Raw genomic sequence first — 23,973 nt, 5'->3', positions numbered from 1 at the left:
ACTGTGAGGAAAGACTATGACAAACCAAAAGCACTCCCACAGCAGCTGGTGCATGGCAGACACTCAATGATGCTAGTGTTTCTTCCTTTCCTTGTGACCTGATTGATTTTTACATTTAATTTGCTGGAGGAAAAAACATCCAGTGAATTAAAATCTCCTTGTATATCATTTTACAATCCCAGAGTTCAGTTGGTGTTTCAAAGCTACCACAAGGGAGAAGTGGGTCAGGCATTACTTCCTAACATTCACTAGGGTAAAACTACGGTTTCAATTTCCTCTCATCCCAATTTATTCCATCATGATTGGAAGAGGTGAGACGCAGGCTTGGAGCTGAAGACATGCATTTCGTACTTGTCACTTTGGGATTTTAGTGAAAGTATATAGAGCTTTAAAATATTGCCAAATCCTTTTAAAATTCATATCGCTCCAGGCTAAAGATGCACACAGGGATTTTCTCTTAGAAATCACAGAGGTAGACGTATTTGTCTGTAATGAACGTTCGTCTTCTTAAGCAACTCCCATGGCCATACACATTTCTTCATAAGAACAAATTAGTCAAGAGCAGAAGATGGTTAGAATCGTGCCACTGAGAGACTGGAGTGCTCATATTTGAAGAAGGAAACAATTCCTAACAGAACACTTTGTTTAGAAGCTTTAAAATAAGACACAACGCAAATGGGTTTACTTTGTCAGTCCGGTAGAATGAAAAGGACGGCAGCATTGAAGTCAGGCAAGCCAGGTTCTAGTGACTAGTTACTAGCGATCTGATCTGCAAGTTACTAGTTCTATGACCCTGAGCAAATCACTGGGCCTCCCCAAGCCTTGGTTTTCTTGATTCTTTGCCAGTAAAGAGTAGCAACCCTAAACTTAAAGACTGTTGTGAAGCCAAATGAAATTCAGAATTAAAAACAATAGAAGTTCCTTACCTCATGAACTGCTTTATATGGAATTTATATCTACTGTAGTAAAATATAATTAGTCTTACTCTGTTACTCGGGGCATGTATTGCTCAAAACTTCATGTCTTATTTCTGACTCTCAATTTGATTATTAGAGAAGGATCTGTTGCAAACGACAGTGATTTGACTTCTTAATAATTTTTGTAAGCCACCAAATCACATGAGAACACTAAAAGTTGCACTGGTAAACTTTAGCTTATTCTTCTGATGGCTGGACTTCATTAGCTTCATAAATGGGGACTAGGTACAAAGTGAAATATTAACTTTCTGGAAATTTCAAAGTGATTATGTGGAAGGAGAGACAAAGCCAATCGGGACATTTATAAACTATCATCATAAAACCCAGCCAGACATTTCATTATTGAGAAATGAGTAATGCCAGTTCTGCAACCTGTTCCAGAGGCAATGAAAACAAATAACCTAAGAAGTAGCCTTGACAGTCTCATTTCCATTCATGTCAATGGAAATTACTCAGGAAATAAAATCCTTCCTCTTGCCTAGAGCTGATCTGGGAAAATCCCACCAATTCCTATAGATGCAGCTTTTAAGTCAGAAAGACTACAGATGGGATTTTGACCTTTCTTTCTTCAGAGTCTGCGGGTTTCCAACTTATATCTTCTGTTTTATTGATAACCTGGGAGGTCTTGGGTTCCACAGAGCCTCTCTTTGGCCAGATCCAATACTGCAGATGGGGCCGTGTCTCTTCCCATTTTGTTAACAAAGATTTCCTGGCAATAGCATGAGTAGATAAAAATCTGATTTGTCAGATTTCACTAGGACTCTTTAAAATACTGCCTTAATCTTATTTAAGTAAATATAATCATTAAGAGGTCTACAAACACACTTCTTCAAAGCCAGCGGGCAAGAGAGGAAGAGCTGTACTCCAGAAGTGGTTTTGGGGTTCTTTCCCACGTCCGTCTGGTAATCTGGGCACTACGTTCCTACTCGCTTCAGTAAACACTAGGTGTCCCTTTTTCTGATTTAACGTCACCACGTCAAAGAAGGATAGGGTGGATTATTTGATTAAAATTAAAATGAACTCAAATTTGAATACCTGAGCTTTCCCAGTGATGGGGACAAGTAAGGTGAGCAATGAGCGCAGGATAAAAGAGGGTGGCGGGCAGCTGAGGGGTTGGTATGAATTAGAGTTCTCCCAGCTATAAAGACAGCAGACACCTAAAGTCAACACAAACACTCCCATTGCAGAGCTCAAAAAGCTAAATGGGAATTAATCGACTAACATAACTGAAACATCCCGCAGAGGGTGGCGGGCCCAGGGGCAGCTCATTTAGAGATTCAGACCAAGTTCTCGGGACTCAGTTTCTTGGGCTCCATGTGATGCCGGGAAGGTTTCTGCCACCCAGACTCTCCTTCTTGTTGAATCTAGCCCAGCAGAAAAAGGGCGAAAGGCCTTCTTTCTGGAACTCATGGTGGAAGTCTATTGGTTTTATTGGCTCTCACGTGACTGCATGCCCACCTTGAACCAACCACAGTGGCCAGAGAACTGTGCCCCTTGCAGCAGCCTTGAATGACAAACCCATCTCCGGGATCAGGGGCCTGGTTTGACTAACACAGAAGCACATGAACTGAGAGTGGGAGGGGAGGTGGTTCTGGGTGAATTTCCAGAGAGGGTGCAAAGGTTCTAGGTGACAAAAATGACAGCTACACTTTGGGGGTGGCGGTGGGGGGACCTCCTGATGAGACAGAGAGAAAGATGGTGGAAGGAGAAGCACTAGAGGTGTAAGAAAGAGGCCGACACCCAGTGCTGGCCAAAGGAAGAAAATAAGGGGATTCCCCAAAATTGTGTCTTGTCCCACCAGTGTCCATTTTCACCGTGTCACCTTGAACTTTGGGCCTCAGTTTCTCAACTGTACAGGGAAGAGAGTCAGATCAGGTCGGTGGTTCTTTATTCAGAGTATACATCAGAATTACCTGGAGAGCTCTTTTCAGGTGACGTAGATCCAGGATCAGTTCTGTTGCCCACTCCCAGTGACAGCCAGCCAGGGGGAGAGCTCTGAGGTCAAAGGGCAGACACGGCAGTCTTTGAGGTGGACAGAAGTTCCAGGTGACAGAATCGTTTACTTCTCACAGTCAAAGGTGATAAAAGTGGCATAATAATTCCTTCCAAACACCTCCCTGGAGACGTACAAATGTAACCTTCTCTAAAAGGAGTGCTTTTCATCCATCAAACGTCCATGTCAAATGTTCTCAAGGTGTAATCCACCGATGTTCGGGGGACCCCAAGATCTTTTCAGAGAGTCCATGATGTCAAAACTATTTTTATTAATTGCCTCGTCTACTGATCGACATTACGACTAGCCTTTAAGAAACAACCATTTGTTAAGTTTTGGTCTATCACTAAAAAAAAAAAAAAACAAGAGCCCCACCTGGTGGCCGAGTGGTTAATGTTCTGTAGGCTCTCCTTTGGCGGCCCAGGTTCGAGGGTTTGGATCCCAGGCACAGACCTACTCCCTTCACTAGCCATGCTGTGGAGATGTCCCACATACAAAGTAGAGGAAGAGTGGCAGAGATGTTAGCTCAGGGCTGGTATTCCACAAACAAAAAAATAGAGGAAGATAGGCAACGGATGTCAGCTCAGGGTGAATCTTCCTCAGGAAAAAAAATCCATATTTACCTTAAAAGGCTACAAAAACCTTCTTCCTTTCTCCAGCGACATATCTGTGTGAGGCCAGAGCTTCCTCAATACTTCAAACAAAACAACACATCATCATAGATCAAATACAGAAGCAGATGTGAGAATCCAGCTGTTATCCATTAAGCCAGACACTGAAGAGATTTACAAAAATGTGAAACCATGCCAATGTTCTCACTCATTTTTTTGGTTTGGAAAACTAGGTTACTTTTCACAAAAATATGTGATTTACACAAACACATAATGGATTTATTACTGTTGTATTTGAAAGAATAAATATTTAAAATTTTTCACAGTTTTACTTTCTAATATTAGAAATAAATTTTTAATTTCTAAACTATATCTAAATATCAATAGATATAACCCCCGTAAACAAAAGGTCTTTGGGGACTTGAGTAATTTAAAGAGCGCAAAACGGCCCTGAAGCCAAAAAGTTTGAGCACGTCTGGACCAGAATTCCCGTGGATCAAATGATGGAGAGCGTTTTTACATCTAAGGGTCCCAGGCTGGCAGAGCAGCCCCTTGTTTATGAAATAAATGAGCAGGAACTCCAAAACAGGTTCCCCTCCTCCCAGGCATCGCCTAGCCTGATCCGTGCTCTAAAACCTGAGGAAGTGGGGACGATTCAGTGGATTCATTGCTGAAAATGTGTTCTTGCTCATTACTCCCACATCTGTTGTGTGGCCTGTTGAGGCACCAGCACGTAAGTCTCCTCTCGGCCACTAGATGGCACTGCTCGCACAGAAAAATACTTCGGCAAAGGCTGCCTCTTTAGATGAGCTGTTTTCTAGAGATTTTGGATGGGGATGGATAAGGAGGGTTTGGCCCATCTTATTCCTACCCATGCTGAATGTCTTAGGATAAAATTCCTTTCTGTTCCTGTAAAGCTCTAACCTTGAGATCACTGATAGCCAGGAACTGGTAAAAAGAGAAACATTCTGATGAAAGATGAATCCTGAGGACTGAACGACGTTTTTCATTTTTAGTTATTTTTCTACAACAGGGGTTCTCAGCTTTAGCTGCACATCAGAATCACCTGGGGCATCTAAAATCAAGATGCCCAGGCCTTATCCCAAGTAGTTAAATGTGACTTTCAGGGGTGTGGCACAGGCGTTGGTACTTTTGAAAACTCCCCAGTAAATTCCAGTGGGCAGCCAAGGTTGAATCAGTCCCATAAACTTCGCCATTAAGAAACCACCAGCTGGCCCCTAAGCAAGAGACACTGATTTTTCCCTGTCCCTTCATTAAATTCTCTTAATCCTGCTACAGTTAATTTTTTCCCATCATTTAAATTTTAGCCAATAATGTGGAAAAAGGAGCAAAACAAACCTCTGAACCAAGACAGGTAACCAGAAGCACCCGAGCTTACTATCTAGAAAGGGCTTTCATGGAGGACTTTTTGTGTGTAAACAGAGGTAGAGAAAGAAGGCCAGAGTCTAAAGTAGGACACAAAAGCCTCGGAAATATAAGAGGCGTTAAAGGAGGCAGAACAGGTGTCCTTAGAAGAAATGCTCCCTCAAGTACCCAATAACCTTTATTTGCCTGTCTGACCTTTCATCTAACCAGGAGTTGAGAACTTCAGAATCGGCTGGGGAACCTTAAAATAGAGATGCCTGCACTCCACCACGGGGACTTTGATTGAATAATCAAGAGGAGCTGAACATGGGTATTTTTTAAAAGCTCCCAGGGTGCTTCTAGCCTACAGTCAGTTTGAGAACCACTGACCTAACCAAATTGCCTATTTTTCAGACTGCATGATAAATCTCACACCATGAGGGGATTCTGATTTAAAATAACGCTCGGTAAAACCTGGTTTCACGAGCAAATGTAATCTAAGTTCAAATCCATTCTTCCCGCATTACATCCCATTCTATTTTATGACTCCGTGTGTGCGAGTAGGAAGATGGATGATCAGAGTCATTACTGTACCTGTCACTTTTACTAGCTAAGTTATGCTCATCTTCATTTTTCCTTGACTCCTGAGAAAAGACTGGTTATGTCAGTCACATATGATTTCCAGGCAACCTCCCGTGGAGCAAATCTTCAGGTTTTCCAGACCCTGTTATACGAACATATCTTTTTCAGCCAGCTTGATGCTTTCTACATTAACAATTCAGGCTTTCTCTTTGGCAAATGAATGCAGCACCTCTGCTTGCTGAAGGGCGATGTTGGAATCAACTCTCCCTAATGAAGTCACAAGGCCTCTCCACCCTCCAGGACCACGATCCCTTCCATAATGGCACGGTTGTGGATCCCATCCAGGAAAAGGGCTACCTCATCCTCTTTCATTGAAGCCAATTATGGCTTCTGAACCTGGTGAACTTTCCACAGTAATTAGCACAATGCTAACACAGAGAGCAGCCAAAGTGCTCTGCCCAGGTTTTGTTCTGTTCACTCCTTGCATTGGTTATTCCCTGCCACGTGCCCTGTTCCCAAATTCATTGTCTGTCCTGCTTTCACCTGTGGTGGGGAGACTAACTGCTATGCACTGTGTCCCCAGCTCCTTTGTTCTCTGGCTCCCAGGCGGGTTTGTCCCACGAGAAGTTTGGGCAAGAGATCAGAGGGTTTGAGGACAGAGAAGTTGGGGTATTTCTTCCCCTGTCCCCTCCCTCTTGGGTGTCAGCAGTTCAGTGGCTGCACCCCTGCTTGACCGTGGGGGCCCTTCTCCTATGGGAACTCCCCTTTTATGCAAGCCCCCCTACCTATGGGAGCTCCTCTTCAGTGGGAGCCCCCTCCTGCAGGAGCCCCTTTCTTGTGGAAGCCCCCTCTCCAGTGGGTGTCCACCTCCTACGGGAGGCCCTCTTCTGCGGAATCCCCTCCTGTGGGAGCCACCACTCTAGCTCTCATCAGACTCCAGTGACCCCAGTACCTTCGGCTAGTCCCTTCAGCCCTGGGGAGGTCATGGCTTCTGCCATTGCCAGCCCCTGGGGAAGATCCCTTGTTAGTCAAATTCTCTTCAAAATCCCGGTGAATGTGTCCTCCACATCCTGCTGGGCCCTGACTGCTGGTTCACCTTCTAGACAAACTGCAATCTGAATTCCTTTTTCACTTTTCAATCGTTCTTGTAGGAGTCCTGTAGATAGAACTTGTGTTCCTCAAAGATCCTAACGTTAAAAGAACTTCTAAGTCACAGGTTACTTTAAAGCGTTTTTTTCTATCTAACCCTCCATGACCTCTAGATGCCTTTGAAATACTCCATACTAATGAGCTGGGTGCCTCAGTTTCCTGCTGTGTAAAACAAAGGGACTGCACGAGATGCTCTCCAAGACCCTCCCCTCTAGGCTGTTGCTTCCCATGATGCCACAGTGAGTCAGATGTTAGCCCAGGGGAGGAGGGAGCCTGCAGAGGAAGAAGGCCACGGGAGATGCTGACACACCATCTTGGTGTATCTGAGATGTGAGGTAACCTGTCCCATTTTTAAAGTTATCCATCTGCTGTTCACCCTGCCGAGCCCTTCATGGGCTGGGCTTTAGAGTTGGGAAGTAACCTGAGGAGTGACCTGGGCCTCCAACTGCTCAAATTCTAGGGGAGGAGAAAGGCACCCAAACCAGGGGGTCTCTAACTTGGGTGTGAACTGGAGCCATCTGGAGGCTTGTTCACATGCAGACTGGCAGGTGCCACCCCAGAGTTCCTGGTCCAGGAGCACTGGGGGGATCTGAGAAGGTTCATTTCTAATCACCAGTCTCCCAGGTGATGCTGAAGGTGCTGACCGCCGAGGGCCACACCTTGAGAATCACTGATCTAAACAATTCTCTAAGATGCAGCATGCTGAATTATCGTAAAGATTATATGCAAAATGCTCGAGTAGTTGTGAGATGGGAGCAATTCCTTTGGAGTGTGTGAGGGAGGGTGAGTCCCAGCAGGTTTATTAAAGAGGCTTTGCTGGACTCTAAAGGGTGAACAGGAACCCACAGACCACAAGAGGGGGAAGGCATTTCAGACAGTGGGTGCAGAGGGAGGGGAGGCGGGGGCCACAAGCACATCTGTGGACCACAGGCCAGCGAGGCCCAGCAGTGGGATACAGACTGGGAAAAGCGGGGCCAGACTGAGATGCGTGTTTCCGTCACTTCTTGAGTGCCCCTCACACCCCCTGGCCCACCTTCTCCCCGAGGCATTGCCTTTCTCTCAGGGCAGCCGGACAGCACCTCTTCTCACCATGTGTCTCTCCCCTTCTGCCCGGGATGGCCGGGGAGGACACACCTGACTGCATGACAACCTGGTGTGGAGAGACTTAACAGCTCACAAGCACCCCTCAGCCAACAAAGGACAGGAGGTGGTAGATAAACACCCTTTCCTCCTTCAGTTCCTCTTAGGAGCAATTCTACATAGCTCCTCGGAAGGTGCTCAACTCAGTAACGTGCATTTCTACTGGCCTCTCTCCTCATCTGTTCACTCTCCTGACCTCTCCCTCCTGCTCCTGGAATGCCTTCCCACATTACCGATGCACCAAGCCCCTGTTGCAGACTCTGCTTCCCGGGAGCCTAGGCTCCGACAGGCTGCCCATGTCCTGCTGAAGAAGTTGAGCTTTATCCTGCAGACAAAGCAAATTGGAACGTTTCCAAGATGAGAACAACAACAAGAGCAACACTGAGGAGAAAAGTCACCAAGGGCCACCAGCCATTAGGTGCCGTCATGAGATGGGGAGAACCACTGAGGACGAGCTCAACCCACTGCTGAGGCTTCCGTGGAGAGTCTTTCCCGCCATGGCCACTCCCTCTTGCTCCAGGACAATAGGGGAAAATGTAATATCAGTACGAGGCAAAGATCTCTGGCAGGCCAGCTGGTTCATATGGTGGAAACAGTGAAATGAACAATGAAAGGATCACTGTAGATGTAAAGAAAATTACTGCAAAAAGAAAAACAATGGTGGGTTGGGCAGGGTTGGGGGTAGGGGAAAGACGATTCCTCTCTGAAGCAGTTTATCTGTAAAGGAGGATGTCCTAACCAGGCTCAAAGCTCTTCAGTCCAGAAAAGGTCACTCTCCTGGTTTTACAGTAAGGCAAGTCGAATCCAAAGAGGGCTTCCTTGCTGCCGTAGGAAAGCAAGAGAAATCTGGGGACTTAGAAAGGTGGGCTGGAGGGGCACGGAAAATGGGGGGTGGGCTGGGAAAGACCATGAGGCGGCACAGCTGAGGGGTCTATGGGTGGGTGGGGAGCAACACCAGGGAGGAGGTAACAGCCAACACACTTCCAGGGACAGTCACATCACACTCTTTATTGACAATTTTGTTCCCATGCTATCATTACCCTCTTCTAGCCCCCAACCTTTAGTAAAAGGCTGCTAACCAGAGACTTCTTATTAACCATTCCAGGGAGAAATGAAAGAAAAACACAGCTGTCAAGATGGGGAAGGGGGCCAGCGAGAAGGGATGAGAAAAACAGTGTGGGTCTGGAGGGTTGGACTCTTTCTCTCTCTGCGATACCTTGAGTACAGAATATGTTGTACTCAGAGTTTGCTTTTACGTATGTGAATTTAAGACATAATGCATTCTTTTTTATTGCATAATTTTTTTAATAGAACACTGCATTTATCATGGTTCAAAATCCACAGAGTATGAAATAGTAACAGAGAAGAGTGTCCTTCCCACTGTGGCCTCGCAGACACCCCCACCCTTCCCCACAGGCAACCCACGATTCTAGCTCTTGTACACTTCAAGGCATGTTGTATGACTTTGCAAGGAAAAACATATGTAAAATCTTTTTTTCTGGTTTATCCAAATGAAACCATACTATACTGCACGTTACTTTTTTCATTTAATAACTCCGGGTAATCTTTCCACATCATCTGAGTATTCTTATTCTTTTCTGGCTGCATGACATGCCTTTATGGAGGCACCATAATTCCCCTAAGCAGTTGCCAACTGGTGGACATTTAGCTTGTTTTCTAACTTTTGCTATTACAGAAAATAGAGAAATGAATGAACAGGCAAGATATTGTGACTTTTTCAATAAAATATTCTTAAATGTGCTTTTATTATATTAAGGGTACAGATGATTTTTCCCCAGTAAAACATAAATGCAAGCTAATTTGGCAAGCCAAATTTATTTAAATGTTTATTTAAAACATTGTTGTCACATATATTTGATTCGGTAGGGTATCCTTTATGAGACAGTTTAGTTATTATAGCTAGTAAAAGCAGTGTATTTTCAAAAACAGATCATGTAAATATCGAGCGATTCTTAGCATCGCTCGATTAGGATGGTCGGAACCAACAGTGTTTGCCTAAAGCCATAAGGACAATAAGAACAGAATGAGGCCCAGCTGCTCTGCGGATTCAAGAAGCTCTGAGCTTGGGAAGCCTGGGTTTGATCTGTCACCCTGCCATTGTGACTTTTTCAATAAAAGGTGGACAATGATTCCTGCCCTACATACCTGGCAAAGGTGTTCTGAGGATAAAATGGGAAATTACTTCCCAAATGGGAAATCTGTTTATGAACCACAAATGTGTGAACCGGCATTAAACCCTGTTGCTACTCTTCTATTTCTTACAGTGCTGGTTTTGGAGGTCAGCAGATAAATCCATCTACGGAATAAATTCTGAAATAAATTTCATGAAAGAAATTACATTGGGCCTGACCGTTTTAATTAAATGCACCAAGCGGTGGCCCTAATATATTATCATGTTTTTAAAACCAATTAAATAAAGAATCAGAAAGGAAATAGATCGCTATTTGCTACCAACCACAATTTTTTTTTTTTTTTTTTTTGCATCCTCCTCATCTCCCCACCTCATCTACGGTTATTAAAATCAAGTTCACTGCTAACCACTTTGACAGGAAATAAATCTGGAAACCACTCAAATCTGATGGGGTAGGTAATATCTTTTTGCCAATTAACACTGTTAAGATTCTTGGATTTACAGGGAACATAGTCTCTCTGGATTCATTCGGAAATGATCAATAAAATAAACGGGCGAACGAAGTTTAAGTACTTTGGAAAATGAAATGCTGGGCTGTCTGGATTTGAGAAATATAGGGAAACCTACCCATTTCACTCATTAAAACCTTCAAGCTAGGCCATTACTGAAGCAGACAGGTACCTCAGGCACTTCTCAGTCAATCCATTCAAGTTCCCACCATCCCTTTTCTAGTCACTGCCTCCATGGCAACAGGCCACTGACCTGCCCTTGAGGGAAATAGAATTTCTGGCAAGACTGAGACTTTTAATAATTCCACTTGTCAATACGGGTCAGAGAGAAATGGATGGATTCGTACCAAGTTACTTAACAAATCTACTAACAAAATGAGTGACTCCTAGCAAGTGACCAGACCAGGGTGCAGTGTGTCCCCTAAGGAAGCCAAAAATTGCATCGTTAGTGCCCAGGACCATCTGTACCAGCAACACCTGTCCATCAAACCCTTCCCTGAGTCTGGACTTCTTCCTTCAACATTTTCTTTATTTACCTTTTTCGAAAAAGGTAAATAAGTGTACTGGGCAGCTCATCGAAGTGATTACTAATCTGATTACTCATTTCCTCCAAAATTCAACTTTAATAAATAAATACAAAGTGATCTACCATAAAGGGCATGTTTTGTTGTGCAAGTTTCCTTATGGGAATATCATCTAGAAATATCAGTTTCTAGTGACCAGACTTCCCTCTCGGGGGAGGACAAGGATCTAGAAACATCAATTCCAATACCTGAGATTTAAACTCTCATCCCAAACACCCAAGAGACACTCCTCCCACTCCCTTCTTTTCCTGGAAATGTTCCGCGTGCAGCCTGCAGTTGTAACAGATTGCCTGTTTGGTGGCACTACTCTCTGATTCAGAAATATAAACATGGCTTCAGAGATTTATTTTACAATTCATCTTCTGATTTGTCACGGCCGGGAAGGTCAGCTTCCAGATTTTCTATTCTAAATTACTTTTGAACAGATTTTGCAAACAGACTAAGGAAAACGGCTTGTGCCTGGACCAGAAAGAACTCTGAAAGTCGGGACTCAAGTCCTCTCTCCCTTTTGTTAAAATGTAAACAATCAGAAATCCCACCATTTCCCAAATCAATTATTTGTAAAGGAACAAACAGGTGCTTTGGAGACACTGGAGTTATAAAAAGAAAATGGCAAATGATTTTTTCATGGGCCAGCTGCTCAAGTGATGTGATTCTGGGGAAGGTTCTCGGAGGCTCTAAAACTCAATTAGCAAATCAATTAAGATCATCCCCTGTCTGCCAACAGGAGCGTGCTGTCCCCCTCTGTCCTCCTTCCCATTTCAGTGTTCTCTGGTGCATCCCTGTCACCAAAGCGGAAGCCCAGTCAGTCAACCTGAGGTTCCTGTGCTTTCTGCTAACCCTGGACAACAGGGGGAGGCGGGGGCACCGTTGCGGTTTAATTAAGGATTAGCAGCCACCAGAAGGAGCAGTGGCCCGCTTATTTACATGGTCCCAGTCTAAGTTTGCCTTAGAAGCTGGGCCCAGCACAGACTCAGTGGGGGCTGCCTGGCGTGGCTGGCTGTCACTTTCTTTCAGTGGAAAACAGATAGGACCAGGCAAAACAGATGGTTCCTAAAGGGGCACATCCAAAAAATCTGCTAGCACACTGTGGCAGTGTCTTCCAAATAAACAGCAATTTACTGGAGAGGAAAATCAGATCTTCCCTGCCACATCCTGCCACGGCCCATCCAGCCTGAACATCACCCACTTAGGAGCTTCTCATCCTCAGTGAGGCATAATTACTCTTCCTTTGGGGCAAAGGACAGCCTGTCTTTCCCAGCCTCCCGGAGATAGCCATCATCACCGATAATGCTCCCATCTCTGTCAGTCAAGTCTGTTATCTCTGTAAGACCACCTTCAAGAGACGGCTGACTCGCGGATCATATATGGTCACCCGGTCCCAAGAGAAGCAAATACACATACCATGTATTTGGCGAGCTGGGTGGAACTTAAAGATGGAGCCAGTAACGCCTCCAATGGCAACTAAAAACACGTGACTTTTTCCATCGTAAAACATTAATGAAGTTTTTCTTTTCTTTCAAACTCCAAATAAACTCACAGATGATTATTTGTGGAAGTCCTGGCTCTGACTGTAAGTTTGGACAAATCACTGAACATTTCTGAGCTTGTTTCCTCACCTGTGAAATGAAGGGGTTGAACTGGAATATTTCCAGGGTCCCTTTTAGCACTAAAATTCTACAGTTCTTTGGGTGGGGGTGGGTCTCCTCCAACATTTTGTCAAATCACATATGTAATTGATCACCCGGCTTCTCAGCATAGATTACAAATAGAGAGACTGTTTCCATTAGCCCGTAACTTACCTTTTCAACCGCTGTGTGGTCTTCATTTGTGACGTTCGTTTTCCTTGACTCGTTTTTAGACCTGCTTAGCCTTCTGGATACTTTTTCTCTGAGTAAAGTGGCATATCCAATGTGTTCATAAATGGGGTTCGTTGTCATTTTAGAAATGTATTCTGAAGCTTTTGTTTCTATGTACAATGTTATCAAGCCATCTGTGACCAGATCATGAATCGATTCAAACCTCTTCTCTCCCACAAAGTGTTTTCCGTCGTAGAAGAGCCTGTAGTTTAAGGTCTGGTTTCCAAACCTGTCCACGAGAGAATGAGAGATCACAACAGTGTTGAAATAAGACCAGTGAATGCCAGCAGCAGCTAAGATTTTTGAGCATGTACTGTATGCCAGGCACGGGGCTAAGCACTTGACATGATTTTCCCCATTTAGTTATCTTAGAGATCCTTTGAGACAGGTACAAGTATTATCCCTGATTGACAGCTGAGGAAACGGAGACCTGAAGAGATGGAGTACCCGCTGGATGCTACATCCCTGGGAAGAAGCAGAGGTGGGATTAATGCCAGGCAGTCATATGGCGTCATTTGATCCTAGAAATCACTAAGGCCATTGGGTCCTCATCGTTCTCATTTGTAAAAGTCAGAGGGTAGCGTCTCATTTACAAATATCTTACTTATAAACTTCCTTAATGGGAACTAGCCACGCCCCTCCACCCCCCTCTCCTGTACTGGGCAATTCCCTCTGCAAAGGAAGCTACCACCACTGGCCCTGATGTCCCCTTATTATTACATCTTTGACCACTACCAGTAGAGCACCTCATGCTTCCCACCCCAGTTAGTCCAGCAGAAGGGAAACGAGGGGAGCTGTGCGAAGCTCCCTGCTTGAGTCTCCAGCACCAGGATCCCAGCACTCTAACCTATAGGGTCCTCCCCCTTTAGCGCTGGCTATCCCTGCCTGGCCTTGGTCCTATATCTCGCAGCCCTTGCTTGGTTTCCCACTGAGACTGCCAGCTCCTGCTGCTGGGGTGCTGGGAGGATAGAAAACTACTTTGCATCCCCAGACCACTTGCTAGCTTTTGAAGTACTTCCACATAGACATCATTTAAGACACATGCTAGCCACCCCCAGTTGCACCTTGCATCTTTTCACAGACACAATATTGAGATGGTGCATTGAACACATCTTTGTGGGCTGGCCTAGGAAATGTTTCCATTGATACCATTCTTTCTATGGAGAAAGTTCTTCCCAATTCCAAAGAGTTCCCAAAATGAATTACTGGAAGACAATCCCATTCTGAAATTGGATATCTTCCCTGAGCCTTATAGGATTGTTGTGAGGATCAAATGACAAAATGTTTGCTCAAGGTTAGGAAAGTGCGGTAAACGCAGTGCCCGTCAGGTGCTGTGATTTCCAGTACTTGTGACTTTGGGGTAAAAGCCTTGTGAAAATTCTGCTCTGATGGCTTGCTGGCATGGAGCATCATGGCCACCATTGGGAGTTCCTTGGGTCAACATGATCCCTGAGGGAACCTCCTGGACAAACCGCACATCCGTCCAGGCACACACACACAACGTGAGGGGAAGATGTTTGACAAGGGCTGCAGGCGACCAACTGAGGCAGAGGCGTTTCTCCCTCAGCACTCCCTCTCCCTCAATGTTTCAGGCAGGTTTGGGAGCACTAACTTTGCAGATAATTCTCCAGTGTATACTGTGTGTACATTGTGTACAGTGTGTACTGTGTGTACTGTGTACACATAAACAGAGCCTCAGCATCCATCTCGCTGATAACATCTGTGGCCTAGGAAATGTGTAGCCTCTAATAGGCTGCTGGTGCTTTGTAAACAGAGCGAAAATAAAAATGAGGAGGGGGAATGGGGAAGGGCTGTTCAATGGGTTCAGAGTTTCTGTTCGGAATGATGAAAAAGTTCTGGAAATGGATAGTGGAGATGGTTGCACAACATTGAGACGGTACTTAATGCCACTGAGCTGTACATTTAAAAACGGTTCAAATTTTATGTTATGTATATTTACTGCAATAAAAACATGGGAAAAAATGAGTCAAGTCACTTGTCAGGCAATTGCAACAACAGCTGAAATCAAGCTCACCTCAGAGCTAATGTGTAGCATCCTGGCTGGCGCTGGCTTTCTCTAAGGATGTAGGCGCCCTCCACGCCTCCAAGAAGCTCATCTGCCTGCTCCCGGGAGATGATCCCATGAAATCTGAGGAAAGACAAGACCATCTTTGTTCTGAACAAGCCACATACAAAGTATGGACCACAAAGAGCTGGCTAAAAAAAGATGGCGGGGCCACTGAGAATCGACAGCCCCCCAGTTGGATGAAGAGGGGAGGGACCAGTGTACATCTTCAAGATGGACCTGGCCTCACCTCTCAGCACGCACCCAAACAGATAACAAGCATTCAACTAGGCGACACAAAACGAAGAACACCCAGTCCACCTGGTTTTTGCTATTGTCTTTGCTGGCAAGCTGAAAATCAAGGTCGAAACAAAAAGCCAGGTTATGGCTCCTCTTTTAACCATGGGGAATAACAAAAGAGCAATTACCAATTTAGTTCTCTGCTCAAACGCAGACAACTATGTATTATCTTGATTGCAAATGAACACTTATTGATTATCAACTTGCTTCCTTCAGGTGTGAGGTGGTGTTAATTTTCGAGGCTCATTCCCTGGAAAGAATAGCCAGCGCTAATCAACATTCTTCCATTTCTTTAAATTTTGAGAGCAATTGCTTAGGGGTAAGTTTGAAAAATGCACCTATTTTTCTTTTGTAAAGATAACGTTATTTCTTTTTCTGCAATTTAAAAAGTAATGCACATGTACGTAGAAAATGCAGTATATCCAGAGGGTTACAGGCTTGGACAACGACTGCCTTGCTCTGGAGGGGATGTCTGAGGCCTAGAGAGTGGACAGTGACTCCAGGGAAGAAGAGAGCAGGCAGGAGTTGGGGGCAGGCCACCGGCCCCTTTCCCTGTTCCCTTTAAGCAAAGACACCTGCTCACTTCTGTTATTGGAGATTCGATCAATCTGTGTTTTAGAGGAAGGTGGGAGCTGGGTTGGGGGTGAGGCCAGTGCTGAGGGACTCCAGGTTCCTAGAAGAGGGAACAACACCCTCTTTCTGGGATTACACAATCATGGAGAACTTTGAGGAAGGAATTGGAGAAGAAATTTTCTGGAAAATTCTTCTTTTACCTTCCTGGAAGGGGGAGGGGAGAGAGGGAAGTCACTAGACAACACGTTTTTTCCCCCCCTCAGGAATGCAAAGATTAAGTTAGAGGACAAATGTAGCAGGATAATATTTTGAAGATGAAGATTTTGTCCTAGGGGAGTGAGGCAGAAGAAGCTGTGGCTTAGAGTTCCACAATCGACTCTCTAAACTCTAAAGCAGTGCGAGCTCGGGAGAAAGGGGTTTTCTGGCCTCCCAAGTTTCAGTTTCAAGTCTCGAGAGCCAATGCCTGGAGGTCTTGGAGCAGCGCTTTTCTAGAGTGAGGAGGAACGGGCTGTGACGTAAGAGCAATGTTCCTGCCCAAAAAGAGACCAGCCTTCCCAGCTCTTACAGGAGGCGGATTTTGCCAGAGCCCAGGCTCAGTGAGTCTAAGTGGGCCCCACACAGCATGAATGGGACTGGAACTGGTGCACCCGTTAATGGGGATCCCGGAGACTGGAACTGGTGGATCCGTTTATAGGAATCCTGGAACCGGAGCAGGTGTGTTTGGGGATTTGACTGGGAGTGTGGCCACTGGACCCTGTGAGCCTTCTGGGGAAGTCTCCTATGTGGCATGAGCTGGGGCCAGAGAGGGCTGGATGGATGGCCTGGGCAAAGAGACCAGATACCGAGCCAGTGGGAGTGTGTGTGTGAGAGTGTGGGTGTGTGCGTATATGTGTGTGTGTGTGGTGGGAGGGGCATGGTGGGGGATAGAAGGGATGGGGGGGCATCAGAAAGTTTCCCACACATTGGAGTCAGAAAGGACAAAGGTGGTGCCGCAAGAGTTATGAGGCTGGGATGTCCAGGGCGCAGCCCAACTGTGGGCCAGGGCAGGGCAGGAGGTGACCACAGCAGGACAAGGCACCTACAGAGGAGGGCACAGGGCCTGACACCCCTGCCCCAGGTCACTCTTGGGGGAGGATAAATATCCCAAACAGGCAATTAACCCAAAAGTGGCTAAGTTTTAACTCCCTTGAATTGACAAGTTTGAGTGATGGCCAGCAGCAGACATAGAGTGTCAAGAACTAAGTTAAATTTAATTGTTCAGAAAAAGAAATTATGGGCTGGCCTGGTGGTATAGTGGTTAAGTTTACAGGCTCTGCTTTGGCAGTCGGGAGTTCATGGGTTTGGATCCCAGGCGTGGACCTATACACTGCTCCTCCAGCCATGCTGTGGCAGCATCCCACAGACAAAATAGAGGAAGACTGGCACAGATGTTAGCTCAGGGACATTCTTTCTCACCAAAAAAAAAAAAAAAAAAAAACCCAAAACAAACAAAAAAAACAAAAAAAGAAAGTTACAATTTTGTCAATCTGAATACCCAATCTGTGGCTCATAGTTTATGCAGGGATTTATAAACATCCATGGTGTGTATGTCTCATGATCCCAACTTTGTAAAAAGAAAGCATGTGCAGAGACTGGAAGGAAAGAGACGAAGAGAAAAAGTTAACAATGTCCTCTTTCATGGTGGGGCTGTGGGTCTTTTCTACCTTCTATATTTCTCTATTTTCTAATGTTCCCAAATTAGCAAATATTAATTTGTTAACTTTTTAAGAACAAAAGTAATATCCACGCACACTGGGAAAATTCAAAAGTTAAAAGACACAAAAGAATTAAAAATGTAAATAGTACAGAAGTAAAAATTCTCTTTCCCTAAAGCTATCCATTGTCAACAGTTTCTTATGACTCCTTGTAGAAAAAAATATGCATATATGTTTCCTGGGTAGAGCATATATTACTTTCAAATGGAACAAAGGGTCTTTCATTGTTAAAAAAGAAAAGGAAACATGGATGGAATCTGATGTTTCTAAGCTAATTTCCCTATAAATACAAAATGTTTCTTTTCTGTGGTTAAGAAAATATTTCCTTGGTCTCCTCTCACTATATTATGTGGGTTTGGGATTGTAGAATGAGAACTAGAAGGTTACTCAGCAAAATTTTTATGCAAAAAAGAAAATGCACAATAAATTGAGTTCCTTTTGGAATTCATGTACAAAAGTGTTCCATTGGAAAAGTATATGACAGGTTTTTGTTCAATTTTTTTTTAATTAATTGTGCTCTCTGTGAGCAAAATACAAATCAAATTGAAAAAAAAAGTCAGACTACAACGGAGTTAGATGTTAGGGACATGGGGATGGATGAGAGAGGAGGCTGGCGCTCCAGGCAGGTCTTCCAGAGGCCCCCGCTGAATTCCGAAGGCCGGGTAGGAAGGTTCAGAAAGGCAGCCAGTGCAATTAGGAAATGGCTGCTGGGCTGGGACAAATAAAGAGGGTCATTTATCACGAAGATGAGGCTCTGATGGGTAAGGGAACAGGCGAAGAAATTTGGACTTGAAAGAGACTTTGCCTCATAACATAACGCCTCCAGGTTGGATGTGGGAGGAAAAGCAATTTGTGCATCTGCCCTGCTGGGGGTTACTCGGCCTGCCCTCTGTAAGCTGTTCTCCACGCCAAAGCCCGAGACTGCAGATGATGTTTATGGTAATACATATTTGCTTGCGTAGGTTTCTGAGAGAGTGAAATAAAACAAGAGTTGAAATTAAGACGAAAATGGGGGGAAATAATAATTACGGTATTGAGGCAATTTGGCTCATATAGCCAAGTCCAGAGAAATTATCATTTTGGTTTTATGAGACTACAGGGAAATGGGATGGCTTTCCTGAGTGTTGCATTTACTGAGGTGCATGAAAGTAAGGAATTCAGCTACAGTTCACCATCTTTGACACCCTAAATGTTTATATACTATCGAGGGAGAAAGTGAAATAAAATACGAACAGAGCCTCAATTGTGGAAAATGCTGCCTTATGTTTCAAATACTGGCCAGGCACTCAGTGGCTGCTTTTGCGGAGAGAACTGTAGCGGGAGATACTCTCCCTCCCACGTTACCGGAAGCCAAGCACCTGAGTTTTATAAAGAAAATTCAATACAAAGGGATCTGATTGCATTTATCCTTATTATGAAGCTCTTGCACAATGGACATTTGATGAAGCCCATATATTAGAAGATTTTTAATATTTAAATAACATACAAAGTGACTACTTATTACATTATTAAAACAAAGAATAGCATAATACATACTCTCTTCCATAATATTTTGGTCTGTTTTCCACCTATATTAAAAAGAAGAAAAACATTAATAATGCATTTGAATTCAAATCAGATAGATAAAAATGCTATTCAAATAAACACAGATAGAGTCCTGGTAGTAATTTTATTACAGTTTTTACTTCCCAAATCAGAGATCCATGAAACTCTGGAGTTAACCAACACATTCCACTATCTCAGGTAGGAATTATATAGAATCACCGTATTTCTCTAATAATTAGGTTCACTCCCCACCCAAACTCAATCATCCAATAAAAGAATTTTCCAAGGAAACAAAGTGATGCTTATTTTAATGTTAAGAAACTTATAAAGATATTGCAAAGCTTCATCCTGAAGGATAAAATGAATATTTTTAGCATAAATAAAACATAAGCATTTATTTCAATCTTCATCTAATTGTTTCATCATGTATATAACAAAAATTAGGAGTGCACCTGGATTAAAAAAATAAGTTTAATTTGTTCTCTTTCCAGATAAAGTCAGTAACCTAACGTTCATGTTTGTTTCAACAAATGGCTAATGGGCTGAAATTCACTTGACCCCAGAGGCACAAGATGTAGAGGACAAGATTCATGACTTGACTAAAAATCACAAGCATTCCAGAAAAGATTTTTCAATCACACAGCTTGAGCCTTGGGGTTATCACATCGGATTTTTATCACCAATGTATGGTAATCCAGTTTCATAAGAACTTCGTTTCCTTATGTTCATGGTGTTGGAGTTGGTGAGAAATTAACATGAATTGTCATGTTCAGCTTTTGTTCCTCTAGTGTAACTCCAGGGATACTGAAAATACAGTAGAGCCACATGAAGTTATGGATTTTCACTGATGGCCATGACAGCAAGTTTATGTTGATTTACTAGAGTAGAATATGAGCTCGGCAGCTATTTCACTTACGGTCATTCTGTCTACAGTCACATGGGCAGTTTTCTCTGCAGGGCTCACAGATAAGCACAGTGGTGGGACGTCAAGGTACTGGGCAGATTCCTGGCCCACCTCCACCCTCCAAAGGATGCATGGGATCTGAGTGGGCAGTAGGGAGCTATGGGCTAGAGGAAAAAGTTCAGAGAGGGGGAGCCAGGGATCTGAGGACCACAATCGCAAGCCTGCCTTGAGCAAGCCTAGCTGGCATAAAACTAATCATCAAGACACCTCTAAATATGTGTTCACTCTTCTGTGCATTTTATACTTGAAAAGCACTGAACCAAGACAGGGCATTCATAACTCTTAATCTTCAAGGTTTGGAGCCTGCTCAGTGTCATTTACCAAGGAAGATCTAAATAATCTCATTAATAGAAGCACAAAGTGTGTAAAAAGGCACCTTGTTATCTGATGTGTACCATTACTCTACATGCTGGAAAGCTTTTTAATATGACTTGAACATTTTGTCATTTATATAATTCTATTGGCTTTCAGAGTTCTTTCTTACTTTTATGATACCGTAGATATGTCACTGCGAAACCAATATGCCATAGAAGAAATTTAGAACTAGAAAAGGCTGATGGAAGTAGACAGTATATAATGGGCAAGATATCTCTCCATTCTTTGAGAGTCATTATACCAAATTTTGCAATGATTCCCTATATCCAAAGACAATTTTTTTTCCATCTTTTTGACTGCCATAACACACATTTGAAAATCTGGGTGTGGCTCCCAACCCCGTTCCCTTCCTCTATCTTGTTATCTCCCCAAAAGGGAAGAGTGATTCATCTAACTTCCCAGATGGCCAGCATGGTAGATGGAGCCTACTACTAACGCCTGGCACACAGGTTAAGTAGTTAAGGAATGTTGAATTTAATTGACTGTTAAGAAGACAACAAACTGCTTTCAGTTCATCAATCAATCATAAAAATATATGGCACGCTTATGATGTTCAGAGCTCTGTGCTCAGCCTTGTCATTGCTTATCAAGTAAGGACCTCACAGGGGTGAGAGGCAGGGTATAAGGAGTCTTCTGCAATTGCAGCAGGAGGAACACTTGAGAACTCTAACACAGTCCCCCAAATAGGGAAGTCAGCATTTATCGTGCCTTGTGGGATACCAAATAAGATCCTGCCTAGGGGACAGTTTGATCCAATTGAGGGACAAATCCACAAATGAAAACCAACTAGAAAATAAAACAAGAGTACTGAACTGTGTGGGACAGATCACTCATGGAACAGGGCCAGGGAAGAGGTCCCAAATAGTGCACAAAACGTATACTAAATATTATTCTTTATTTATCTGAAATTCAAATTTAACTAGGCATCCTGTTTTTATTTCTCTTTTTTGATTACCCTACCTAGAGGGAGAGGAAAGGTGGCAGTAAGAGAAAATGAAGACAGAGGATGTGGTTGTCCATCTAGTTACCGCTCCCATTGGTTGGGGGCTGTTTTGATAGCAATCTGATTCAGTCTCTCTTCTCTTTGTTGTCTCTGTAGCTCTTAAAGAAAATATAGCTGTCCTTGTTAATGCTAAAGAGAGAGAGAGAGTGGCTGGGGTAGAAAAAACAAATAACCTCTTCCTTTTCCTAAACTTTTTGCTCACAGGAGTCTAAACATAGTCTCTCTCTCCACACTTCACTAAGCTTTTAGCCAGTCGAGAGCTTAAAGTTAAATGACCCTAGAAAAATCATAGATCATCCACATTTTGTTCAAGGTGGATAATACTGAATCCTCAAATTCAGACAAAATGCAGTAGACTGGGTGTCAGGCTCTTAGGGACAAGGAACTTGACCAGAGGGATGAGTAACCCCAACACTGTGACCTAATAATGCCTTAAAGATGCCTGACTCAGTCCCCAGGTGCGGCTTCATGTCAGCCACCGATGGAATCAGGACCCGCCTGTGAAATGTGGATTTGTTTTATTAAGCTGTAGCACTTAATTTCAGTTTACAATTGTATGAGATTCTCCTCAGTGAATGAGACAGAGGACGGTTGATAAAGAAAAAGCAAGGCAGCTCAGAAGTTCTTCTCGCATTCTCACGGAGAATTGTTTGTTAAAATCAAGCACTTGATCAAAAGATGGAGGGCTAATTTAGGTGGTCATGTGGATTCAGGAAGGGACAAAAACGTGACACATCCCAACACGAAGGAAGGTTGGTTCTGGAGCTTCCCTGCCACTGGGACGATCCTAAGACAACAGCTGGAGTCGGACAAACCGTCGCTTTGGTGAAACTGGTCCTTGCAGGTATGACTAACACAAATTGTATCTGTAATGCCTGCCCTTGGGATTTAGCACTCCAATTCCAAGAAGTGAATGAAGCCCACGCTTTTTAAGGAAAAGAAAAATATCTAATAATTTGTAGACATACTACTGGATCCTCCAAGACTGGATCCTTGAATGGTCTCGCTGGTTCAGAAAGGAATACCTCTCTTTACAGAATACCAGGCAGGAGACCAGCGAACAGGCTAACACATGAGAGGTGTCCTCCGAGAGGCACAGGCGAATTACGTGTATTTGGTGTGACCATGCAGAGTGGTGGCTGATTCTTTTATACAATATAATTAAACATTTTATTCTAAATAATCATCATTGACAGGAGAATAGTCCCCCAAGGTGGGCAATACATGCCATTGATCATAACACTTTTGGAATTCTTCTTTTGGAACTGCCTTAAGGCTTTCTAAACTCTTTCCCTTGGATATCCTTACAGCTGCATTTCTCAAAGTGTGGTCTGGTCATTCAAAACAGAAACTTCAGGATACTTGTAAAGATTACAGATTTCTGATTCTTACCTCAGACCCACTGAACCAGAATTACCAGGGACGGGATTGCAGTGTGTTATCTAATCAAGCCCCCTAGATGACATTGAAGCATACACTCAAGTTTCAGAATCAGTGGTATATAGAAACATCATGTTGTTTTTTGAGAATGGATTCGAGAGTGGATGTTGCTTTGGCAAACAAGCAGAAGTTATTCAGAGCCAAATTCAGTAAATAGAGTAAGTGATCCAACTAGGAAACACATTTGAGACAAAAATGAGGCAGGATCCTAAGATAACATGATTTGCACTGTGTCTTGTTCTGAAGGTATTATAGAAGAGACACTCCCAACATGCTCTGAGCAATGGACACTTGGTAGAAATAACAGCACAGCTTCACAAGATGACTGACTGGAAAGGGACCACACTCAAGTAATGCATGTGTTAAAATCCATTTCATGACCTTAGAGTCACATCTCAAATATAATTATTGCCAGTACTGTGACTACCGAAGATGGTTCTAGTCCTGTCCACACGATCCATGCACTGTGTTCCTATATATGTGCAGCCAAGGCAAATGTTATGGCTTCCCGCCTAATGGCCCCTTCACCCCATACTCATCCTATGCTCCAATCAAACTGAATTACTTGCAGTTCCATAATGTACCCTCTCCAATATGTCCACCGTTTTTCATAGGTTCTTATTTTAAGGTCCTGAACTCTCTTTTAATAAAATAGAGGTAGATCATGTGATGGCTGAAAGGGCGGGCCTAGACTCAGGCTGCCTGGCTTTGAGGCCAGATCTGTGTATCCTATCCATAAGCAAGTACTAATCTCTCTGTTCTTCCACTTCCTTATCTTTAAAATGAGGATGATAATAAAAGTACCTGCCTCATTGAGTTACTGTAATAATTAAATGAGTAAATACATGTAACATGCTTGTAATAGTGCCTGGAGCACAGAGAGATTCAATGAATTTTAGCTAGCGCCAGTATCCAAAAATGGCTTCTTCTTTATAGAGGAAAAGTTAGGCCCATTCTTTTTTGTGCTTTAAGAGCTCCTTTTATATATCTCTGTTAGAAAGCTTACCATCCTACCATATTTTAAATATTTACT

The 23,973-nt window shown here is 43.5% G+C and overlaps 1 protein-coding gene across 1 annotated transcript in view; it reads right to left on the bottom strand.

The window, feature by feature from the left end:
• Positions 1 to 23,973, bottom strand: part of CHN2 (chimerin 2) — a 287,052-nt gene that overhangs the window by 90,549 nt on the left and 172,530 nt on the right. Inside the window, exons 4-6 of the mRNA XM_046668856.1 lie at positions 19,150 to 19,181; positions 14,957 to 15,070; positions 12,865 to 13,150 (exon numbers count right to left, since the gene is read on the bottom strand). Coding sequence (XP_046524812.1) covers positions 12,865 to 13,150; positions 14,957 to 15,070; positions 19,150 to 19,181 — 432 coding nt within the window. The remainder of the gene's footprint in view (positions 1 to 12,864; positions 13,151 to 14,956; positions 15,071 to 19,149; positions 19,182 to 23,973) is intronic.

Source organism: Equus quagga, chromosome 8 (genome assembly GCF_021613505.1).
Source record: "Equus quagga isolate Etosha38 chromosome 8, UCLA_HA_Equagga_1.0, whole genome shotgun sequence".
Lineage (NCBI taxonomy): Eukaryota > Metazoa > Chordata > Mammalia > Perissodactyla > Equidae > Equus > Equus quagga.
Note: the sequence above shows the minus strand (reverse complement) of the source record. Positions and strands in the feature narration are given on the sequence as shown.